General features: G+C 32.6%; 1 protein-coding gene across 1 annotated transcript; it reads left to right on the top strand.

Annotated features, from left to right (window-relative positions):
• Positions 1-8,984: 8,984 nt before the first annotated feature.
• Positions 8,985-9,404, top strand: LOC145610442 (receptor-like protein 14). The gene is made up of 2 exons (XM_081665785.1): positions 8,985-9,321; positions 9,382-9,404. Exons 1-2 carry the CDS (start codon positions 8,985-8,987, stop codon positions 9,402-9,404), a joined length of 360 nt encoding a protein of 119 aa, XP_081521911.1.
• Positions 9,405-11,196: the final 1,792 nt, after the last annotated feature.

Raw genomic sequence — 11,196 nt, 5'->3', positions numbered from 1 at the left:
TGAAGATGAAGTTCAACCCAATTTATACGAAGGTTAATAATAAGGTTAAAGGTTATATAGGTTGAAGTTGAAATAATTAAAATTTGAAATATAGAAAAATCTATTAAAAAAAAAATATAATTCATGCGTGTATAACCAAAAAATAATAACCAAACAAACTCTTAATGATTGTGAAACATATGTGTTGAATTGGACGATTAGGGTTAGACAAATAATATATTAACGGTTTAGATTTAAAATATTACTGTAGTCGACCATAGTCGTCCATAGCCGTCCGTAGTCGACAAATACGGTAGAATTTTTAATTAATAAACACAAATAAGAAGAGTAAAAGTACATTGAAAAAGTAAACTGACATTAGGTAGGCAAAAAAGTAGAGAGATAATGTAATAAAAGTACATGGGAAAACAAAATATACATAGGAAATTTAAATTTGCACAAGTATTGTTGCAAATTGGAGGGAATTTTGGTAAAACAATTAATATTATTGGTTGTTGGAAAAAGCAAATGGGATGAACATTTTGGGACTAAAATTTGTCCATAAGGAACTATCAAAAGAGGACAGATGGAGTATTAGTATAAAAGTTATCGCCGGCGACGTATTGGTATTAAAGTTAGCAAGTTGTGACAAATTGGTATAAAAGTTAGCTACCGCCGACATATTAGTATAAAAGTTAACAAAGTGCGACAAATTGGTATAAAAATTAATAAGTTGTGACATTTCACCCTTTCTTCTTGCCAAAGGATTTTTTTTTTAATTTTTAATTTTATTTGTGGTAATTCTCATTTTATGCCAAGTACGTAATTCTCTCCTCCATGCTCATGCACCTAAGATAACGACCCAAAAAAAATGTGAGTTAAAAAATAATCTCAAAAAAATGAATGAAAAGAGAAATTTTTATGATTTAATGTCTCAAAAGTTAAAATTGGCATGTATTAAGTTGTACTAAATATTTAAGAAGTTAAGGAGCAAATAAATTACTACCTCCGGTCCACATTAGTTGGAACTTTTGTCATTTTGGGCTGGTCCACATTAGTTGCAACTTTCCCATTTATTTCCTTTTGTAGTAAATTTTTAGTGATTAAATTACAATTTTACCCTTACTTTTTTTTAAAAACAACCTAATTAAAAAACTGATTTATCTAATTAGCTAAAACCCTAACATTAATTAAGTTAACTATTTTCACCAAAATCAACCCCTTTCCATCTAATCAGCCACCTTCATCTTCTTTCTCATCACCATTATTCATCAAATTTCTACATCTTCTTCCACATCCCCATTTTTTTTTTCTCTCTCCTCCTTCAACCTTCCTCGTGAATCGGCGTAGATTTCAACGGCGATTTCCGAGCCGCAGATTTTAGCGGCGATTTGCTGGGTTGGTTGCGTCGGTGGCCTCGTGAGTTTGTTGGGTTGGTTGCGTCGGTGGGTTGGTTGATTTGCTGGGTTGGTTGCGTCGGTGGCCTCGTGGGTTTGCTGGGTTGATTTGGTGGGTTGGTTGCGTCGGTGGCCTCGTCGGTGGCCTCGTGGGATTCAAATCGGTGGGTTGGGATTGGTGGTTTCGGTGTGGTTGAGTCGGTGTGTTGGGTTGGTGGTTTCGGTGTCGGTGTGTCGCGGGTTTGCTGGGTTGGTTGCGTCAGTGTGCTGGGTGTGGTCGTGGCTGGGTTGGTGGTTGTAGGTTAGTGGTCGTGGTCGGTGGCTTGGTTGGTGGTCTGGTGGTCGTGGCTGGGTTGGTGGTCATGGCTGGGTTGGTGGTGGTGTACTAGTGGGTTTCTTTTGTTAAATTGGGTTGAATTTGTTTTTTTTTTTTAATTACTTGATTAAAACTTAAGCATATACCCTTATATTTCAATAATCATGTTTATGAAATTTTGCCTCGGCCTCCGCAATCACCCCCAAATTTGCAACTAATGTGGACCGGAGGTAGTATATAAAATTGAATATTGGGAAAAAAAAAGCTCGATACAATCTTGAAAATATTTAATCAAAGAGTTTGATCTTGTAATAATTCTTGATTAATTTTTATGCATAATCTTGAATATTTCTCTATATTTTTCTATTTTTCCCTTTTGTATTCTTTAACTTCTAATAGCGTCTAAGAAATTTACAATAAATATTTGAAGCAAATATATATATATATACAGAAAAACAATAGATTTGAGCTACAAGAATAAGAATAATTATTTGTATAATATACACTTATTATTCTAATAAGAAAGAGGGTTAAATGTCATCACTAGCAAATTTTTATACCAATATGTCATCACATGGTAACTTTTATAACAATATGTCGCCGGTGATTAACTTTTATACCAATATATCAGAACTTGCTAACTTTTATACCAAACTGTCGCCAGTGATAACTTTTATACCAATATATCACAAGGGTGCTAACTTTTATACCAATTTAGTTAATTGGCCTAATAAGGTCAAATAAGTTCAGATAAATTCAGATTAGTTCAGATAAGTTAAAATAAGTTCAGATCAGTGAAAATAAGGTGAATAGAACACACCCTTAGTACTTGTTCTCTTCACCTAAAACAAGTTTTGATTTTTTTTTAAGTTTGATCTGGTATGATCTGAATATTTATTATCTGGTTTAATCTAATCTGATTTAACAATTTGACTAAATTTTGACCGTATTTTAATGCTAATCTATTAAGAAAAACATTATAAAAATGGATCTTGTTAGATTCGTCTCATTATGAACTTTTCAAATATGTAATTGTTATAATTTTTTTTTAATACGAAATTAGCGATAAGTAATTGATAATCAAAAGTTCATATCTGGTTTGATCTGAATCTTTCTGATCTGATGTGAATTTATTAAGGAATAAGTAATCTATTAATCTATTAATTATTACTAAAATAGAGTATGCTAACATCACCACATCCCACGTGTCGCTCTCTTAATTAATTTTCCCGCCTAAATGCTGATGATGTTATCTTTTTTTTTTTCTATATTTTTTTTTTGTGGAGCTTTCATATTTAATATTTTTAAAATTTAACATATTAGAAGCTTTTACATACAACTAAAACCTATCAATTTATCATAGAAATTGAAACAAATTTAAATAGCTAACTAATAAATAAATTCTTATATGAAACTATGTATTATACGACGTTAAACAGGTACAATACTATATCATAATTTTGATGAAAATAAAAAATTTTAAAATTACAAATATTTTTTGTATGTAATACTTATTTATATTCATGTATGATGGCTATTTTTTTTAACATGTACAAATTACAAATAGGTTTTATATAAATCGTGCATCGCACGGGTTCTTACCTAGTAAGTATGTGAAATAAGTTGAAGAGAGCAAGTCTTTAATTAATTATTACTCCTTATTGGCCTGGTATAAAGAGATTGTATATTTGTATTCACTTTCATGATAAAATTTATTTATCTTGTCAGCTTCATTTTATGGTGGCCTAACCTCACTTCAAGAGTTGGATCTCAGCTACAATCAGCTTGCTGGAGAAATTCCCTTATGGTTGCTAAACTGCACAAGTTTGGAAACATTGGATCTCAGTTTCAATGAATTGATAGGAAATATTGGGTCATCTCCTCTGGTTCATCTCCTTTCTCTCAAATATCTCATACTATCATACAATCATTTGCTAATTCCTGATTCATTCCAATCGTTGGCAAACCATACCAAGTTAAAGTACTTTGTTGGAGACTCCAACAAAGTTGTCCATGAGTTCTCCAAACACGATGCCCAACCTCCTTTCCCTCTAGGACTACAACTTCAGGCACTTAGTTTGTCAAATTGTGCAATCTTTACATATCCCCCGTTCCTTACCCATCAACGAGACTTGAGGCTTGTTGATCTTTCCGATAATTCACTGCAAGAAGAATTCCCAACATGGCTTCTCGAGAACAACCTGAACTTAGATGCACTTTTCCTTAGCAATAACTCCATTGAAACACTCCAATTACCTTCTGTTGTGCATGCCTATATAGGCCGAGTATGGGTTGCCAATAATAAGATACAAGGACAAATTCCAGCAAACATAGGCGTGGTATTTCCCAATCTTGTTGAATTGGACTTGTCCTACAACAGATTCAAGGGAAACATTCCCTTAAGCTTTGGTGATTTACATTCTCTAAAAGGTTTATATTTGTCAAACAACCGTCTATCAGGAGAAATACATCACCTACCAAATAGCTTAGAATCTCTTGATCTATCAAATAATGCTTTTGAAGGCAAACTTCCGTTTTTCAATGGCTTATTGTCCTTGCGATTCTTGAATTTACAAGGTAATAATTTTTCAAGTAGCCTCCAAATGAACCGATTTGGTCCAAGCTTAAAAATTCTCAATCTAAGTAATAATTCACTAGAAGGTCCTATTCCTAAAGACATATACAATTCTTCCCAATTAAGTGTCTTGGACCTATCATTTAATAGACTGAATGGACTTTTGCCAATTTTTGCCAGCTCCATGATGCATACTCTCAAGTTAAACAATAATAAATTGAGTGGTCATGTAACAGATGCATTTTGTAACAGTATCTCTGTAGTATCTGTGTTGGATTTGAGTAATAATAACTTGAAAGGTCAAATTCCCAATGCAATCAGTAATCTCACTCAATTAGAAGCTCTATTCTTGAGAAGTAATCAGTTTCACGGTCAAGTTCCCCTTCAATTGTGCAACTTGCATTTGAGTATATTGGATCTTTCCTCCAATAATTTACATGGCCCTATACCCACTTGCATATCTCAAACACCTGCTGGGTGGGGCGTCTATGAAGGTGCTATTGATATAGGTACGGACTTTGGGTTAAAACATGACGGCAAGGTGGGAAACTTGATTGACATGAAATTACAATCAGCTCACAATTCCTTTAACAACAAGGTAGAGTTTGTGACAAAGAACATGGCTTACAGTTACGAAGGTGTCATCCTTGAATACATGTCTGGAATAGATTTGTCTTGCAACAAATTAACAGGCCACATACCACATGAGCTTGGCAATTTGAGCAACATTCAGGCATTGAATTTATCTCATAACCAATTGTGGGGTGTCATTCCATCAACTTTCTCAGACTTGAAGAACATTCAGAGCTTGGATTTATCCTACAATCACTTGAATGGAAGAATTCCAGCTGAAGTTACAAATTTGGATACTCTTGAGGTCTTTAACGTCAGCTACAACAACTTATCAGGAAGGATCCCACTTCAAGGTCACTCATTAACCTTTGATGACACCAGTTACAAAGGCAATCCATTCCTTTGTGGACTTCCTTTGTCCGTCAACTGCACTACAGATGATAATACGCCTTCCACGAGTACAAGTGAATCCCAAGATGAAGGCAGTGGCTGGATTGACATGGAAGCCTTTTATATCACCTTCGCGGGATCTGGTGTGACTATGTTTCTTGCGGTTGTCATAATCATGTTGATTAATCCTCATTGGTGGAATGCATGGTTTTATTTTGCTAAAGCGTGCATCCTTTCCTGCTACTACTTCTTCGAGGAAATCATAAGAAAGCTAAGAAGAGCAAGGCGTGTTTGATGATCATGGGGTTCTTTATGTGAAGGTTGCATTGTGATAATGTATGGTGCCTTGTTTGTTGTATTCGATGACTATGCACAATTAACTATGAAAAAGTTGGTATTATTTCCTTAATAAATTCATGTCACAAGAACTAAATTACTAGTCCAGCCTGCATGCGTAGATGATTATCATTTTCATAAGACATCATAACTGCATTGTTCTTGCACATTAACATCAAATCCTTAAATTTACAAGAAAAAAAATAAATAAATAAAAAATAAACATATTAGATTAAAAACTTGAACACACGTCCTTTTCCATCAAATAGATTAATAGAGGCAATTAATTAAGCTACTCTATTCAAATCAGTTAGCTGAAATAAGACTTCACATTGCAACAAAACGTACAGTTAGCAGTTGGCAATTCATTTAATTAACAAGTCAGGCACTACATGAGGTTGGTAATTTGAACAATGCATTGAATATCTCATAACCTATTGTGGGATGTTAATTCAAACTCTTACCATAGGGTGACAACTCTAATCAGAAGTCATGGTAAATGAAGTATCAAGAAGCATCCCATTATATACAAATAGCAGGATTCAACCACTTAAATAAACCTATTTGAATCAAAATAATTGACCAGCATACACACAGAGGAGGGTATCGTAAATCTAATGAGTACGAGTACATATTAACAGTATATATATACAAGTATCAAATTGTAGCCGGATTATTGTCGGAAGAATAACAATATTTTTCCTCTTACTTGTCCTTAGGTCCCGTTCTCTTCACTTTATTTTTGTTGAACTGAAATTATTTTTACTGAAACAAAATTATATTTGTTGAACTTAAATTATTTTTGCTAAACTTAAATTAACTTTACTAAACTGAAATTATTTTTACTAATTTTCTATTATAATTTTTATTTAAGAAAACTGAATTTTACTGAACTGAACTTAATTTTACTTAACTGTATTTTTATTTACTGAACTGAAACTATTTTTACTTAATATTATTTTTTTAAGGTGAAGAGAACAGACTCTTACTTATATTTAAAATGATTATGTATGAACAAACGTTTTTGCAACCAAATTCACATATCAATGTAATTTTATTCAATGATTATGTTTTCTAATGTATAAATTTTAAAAGACTTAAAATGAATGTGTTTATATTAGGGATGGCAATCCAGTCCGGATCAGAGGTAAAAAATCCGCTCCGAGTCCGAGAAAAAAGTAATCCGAGTTCAATTCCGTTAAAATAATCCGACTCCGAGTCGGAGGAGGGTCGGAGTCAGATCCTACAAAAAATCCGACTCCGACAAATGTCCGACTTTGACGTATTATCTGACTCCGACTCCAATCGATAGTGGATTTTTTTGTGAGTCATGGTGGCATTAGGTGTGGGTTGTAAAGGCCAAAATAGCCCAATTTCTCAAAGTATATTGAATAACAAAAAAAAAAAAATCGGAGTCGGGTCATAACAAAAAAAAACTCGAAGTCGGGTCAGATCGGAGTCGGAGGTCGGATATTGAAGTCGGAGTCGGAGTCAAATGTCGGAGTCGGAGTCGGAGTCGAATTTAGCCTCCGACTTCCTGTCGGGTCGGAGTCAGATTTAGCATAATCTGCTTCGAGTCCGACCCGTTGCCATCCCTAGTTTAAATAACGTATAAGTTCCTATGTACATTAGTACATTACCATTAAAAAAATATCCAAGGAGACAAAATCTCACTTTGGTTGTTCAATTATATGAAGTTCAGGTTAAGAATTTTTCTAGCGTGGTTAGCGGAGCGGAGGGAAGACTTGCAAGTCAATTTCAAGTCTTTTCTCCAATCACAAATAACCATGCATGTGGCCGGTGTCTTAGAAGTCATCAAGTCATTTTTTATGTATGACTATTTTTCCAAGTTTGAGATTTGTGCCATTATGATTTTCGGAAGTCATCAAGACATTTTTCAAAAGGGTCCTTCACTCTGAAATAGGCGGAATGAATATTTAGTTGTCCAATAAAGAACATATGGTTGTTTTGTAAAAAACATATAACTATTTTATAAAAAAAATCACATATAGCTGTAAGCTGTATTGTAATTAACATATAGTTGTTTTGTAAAGAACATATAACTATTTTGTAAAAGGTCAGATAAGTTCTTTCACCCAAACAACTACTCATCCGTAGATCTCAAGCCAAATTAGTGCTAACTCACAGATTGTATTGCTTGATTTGCTTCGGATGAAGTTTTTGATTAAAGCGATCGTTGATCGAATCTACGATAAATGTAACTAGTTCTAAGGTGATTTGTACAAGTGTTGAAATTTTAGATTTCCTAGAAATTGTTTATAAGTGTCATTTGGCTATCATTTATTAATGAAATCCTTTTTCTTCTCGTTAAAAAAATAAATAAATAAATAAAATAAAATAAAAAAAAGCTCATTTGTTTTATTACAAAACTTTTAAGTTTATACTTGTCAATTAAGTTTTCTTACCTCATATTTATTTATAATTTAATCTTGGGAAAAATAAATAAATTAAATAACCTCTAATTTGAAAGGAATATATAATGTTAATTATGTGAAATTTAAAACACTAATAAAATTTGGTTGAAATGATAAGTGTATAACCTTTATTTGCTGAAGGTTGAGGATTCGAATCTAGATCAAACCATAATAAGCGTTGAAGAGTGCCATTTGTCACCGTTCCTTTAAATGAAACATTTACTTAATTTCAGTTCAGCTGCTAACATTCTGAAAGCTTAAAATTTTCATGCATTAGTTTATACTTTATAACAATTGTGTACAAGTCAAAAATCATTTGTATACGGACAATATTACATGTACTTTGTATTAAGAAATGTAGGAAGTAATATTCCAACTTCCTCAAGATGACAAAAGCCTAAAATGATTAATAGTCGTAAGTCGTAACACATGTTTTAGAATAATACACAATTAAACACCACTCACGTACACATCATATCAGATGTACCAATTATCTTATTGTCCTCATGGGTCATATTTTTCTAGTATTCTTGGGTGGGGATATACAATTCGATTGATTTACTAATCTCTTGGTATGTAGCACAGTTCACTGTCACAGTTGACTCAAAATTCAAGGTCTTCGGCTAATCGGCTAATTTAATAGAACTATGTATGTGTATGAAGGGCCTAATCTCATTGACTGAAATGAGTTGAATTGAACTAAATTTATTTGAGCTGAACTAAACAAAACTGAATATTTTATAAGAAAAGAAAATTAGGAGCTGAATTGAACTAAAAATAATCATATGAGAATAGGCTCTAAGAATGACATTTAAGAAATTTCAGAATTTTATATGAATATAATTTGAGTATATATATAAGCATATTGAGTACATAACCTATAACTTTTTTTCATTCAAAAATAAAAAACCTATAACTTTTTGTTTGTTATAAAGTTAGCAATTAAAAAAAAAATGAAAGGGGTAGGTAAGTGGTTATGGATGATGACGGTATTGGCTACTTGGGTTGAAGTAAATGGGTGTTCGGAACAAGAAAAAGCTGCTCTTTTGCAGCTTAAACAAAACTTGGGAGACCAATTTCCCTTAATTCTTCGATCTGAGTGGTTAGCCTCCTGGAAGGAAGGTAAAACAAGCAATTGTTGTGGTGATTGGGAAGGTGTTGCTTGTGGGCTCAATTCTCGAGTAGTTTCTCTCTCTCTAGAGAATAATTTATACCCAATTGTTGAAGTGCATTTTAATGCATCTGTATTGCATCCTTTTCGGGAACTTCGAGAACTTAATCTCACTTCCATGAGCATTAAAAGTTGGGATGAGGATAAAGGTAATGCATTAGACTTCAACACTATTTATATTATCATTACTTTTGTGTATTTTGGATTAGTGGATGACTTGTTTCTTGACTAAATTGCCATGCTAAATCTGCTTCAATTTGAAATAGATGCACCAAAGTTGTCATCCAAGCTTAAAAGTCTTGAGTTACTTAATTTACGAGGCAATAGTTTTAATGTAAGTAGCCTATCACAATTATGTGGATTTTCACAACTCAAATATCTATTTTTAGACTACAACAATTTGGAGGGATTACAACTTCATGGTAAGCTTGAAACTACTTTGTATGTCTATCAATTTCTAAAAATATGTGAATCTAGCGCCATTATATTTTCAAATTTACATACCTAATTATATATTATTTCTTGAGATGAAGCAGATATTGTGGCCATTAGTCAAAATTTAGAAGAGTTGGGTTTAGGAGGTACTGAGATTACCGGCTTCCGAAATAATAACGGTAAATTATTCCCATTGTTTTTAGTTTGAATATAAATTATTCCCATTAATGCTAAGGATCGTTAGAAATTTTACATTAGTTGTTTTTTTTTTAAACACATTAGTTGTTGTTTTGTATACAGTATAGCATTAAAACCCTGTTTTGACACCAAAATGCCTCAAAAGCAATAAAAAACCTACTTGGCATACTTGACCAATAGAACAAAATATATTTTGTTTTATTTTAATTAATTTTCATTGTCTACAAAGAGGTAGAGTTAATTAACTCACAATTACTACTGGATGCATTATTTTTGATCTGTTGTAACTACAATTATACACTAATAATGATATTATAATAATATAGGCTCTACAAAGTTGTCATCAAGTCTTAAGGTATTGGATCTATCATTGAATATGTTGGATAACAACATCATTAGCCAACTATCTGGATTCCAATCACTCCACACTCTAAATTTGAGAGCCAACCATCTGAGAGGAATTGTTCCATTAAATGGTAAGCATGGAATTACTAGTTCAGCTAACTGTTAATTTATGAAATAATTTATTTACTTAATTATTTGATTAAAGCTATAAATATGTGTGACAGCTTTGCATCAACTAAAGAATTTGGAAGAGTTATATTTAGATGATAATTCGATCACTGGCATCACTAATTGTAATGGTACGATTGACACACTTTTGATATATTTTGCTCTTATGTAACTATATATATACAGTTATAGCAATTACCACCTACAATTGTTGTTTTAGAAATTACCACCTACATTTTTATATTTTGAATTTTACCACGAAATATTTTTAAAACATCAAAACTTCTCACCTACTTGACTTTCAACTCAAATGTGACGTTATGTGGAGCCCACTAACTACCTAATCTCTCCCTTTCTTTCCTCCTCGCTCGATTTCTCATTTCTATGTATTGTACTCCTCTCAAAATTGGAAAGAATTATAATTCATGAAATAATTAACATGAATATGTAACTTAATTTGAGGTTTTTCCCCGATTTTGAGAGGCGTACAATAAAGGGGAATGAGAAAGTGAGAGAGAAGGAAAGAAAAGGAGGGAAATAAGATGAGAAGGTAGTTCGTGGGCCCCACATGACACCACACTTCAGCTAAGTAGGTGGGAAATTTTGATGTTTTTAAAAATAGACGGTGGTAAAATTCAAAACAAACAAAAAAAAAAAAAAATTCTAGGTGGTAATTGCTAAAACAGCAACAACTGTAGGTGGTAATTGTCAAATATATATATACTCATGATGATATAATAATATGCAGGTTCTACAAACTTGTCATCAAGCCTTAAGGTACTGGATCTGGCTAGGAATGAGTTAGATAATAACATATTTAGCCAACTGTTTGAATTCCAATCACTCCACACTCTGAACTTGAACGACAATCGATTGAG

Source organism: Chenopodium album, chromosome 24 (assembly GCF_948465745.1).
Source record: "Chenopodium album chromosome 24, dcCheAlbu1.1, whole genome shotgun sequence".
Classification (NCBI taxonomy): Eukaryota; Viridiplantae; Streptophyta; class Magnoliopsida; order Caryophyllales; family Amaranthaceae; genus Chenopodium; species Chenopodium album.
Note: the sequence above shows the minus strand (reverse complement) of the source record. Positions and strands in the feature narration are given on the sequence as shown.

Excerpts from the sequence above, each read along its gene's own strand:
- LOC145610442 (XM_081665785.1), top strand. The coding sequence starts at position 8,985 with ATGACGGTATTGGCTACTTGGGTTGAAGTAAATGGGTGTTCGGAACAA. Across the intron at positions 9,322-9,381 it reads AAGTTGGGATGAGGATAAAG|TGGATGACTTGTTTCTTGAC; the intron begins GTAATGCATTAG and ends ATTTTGGATTAG.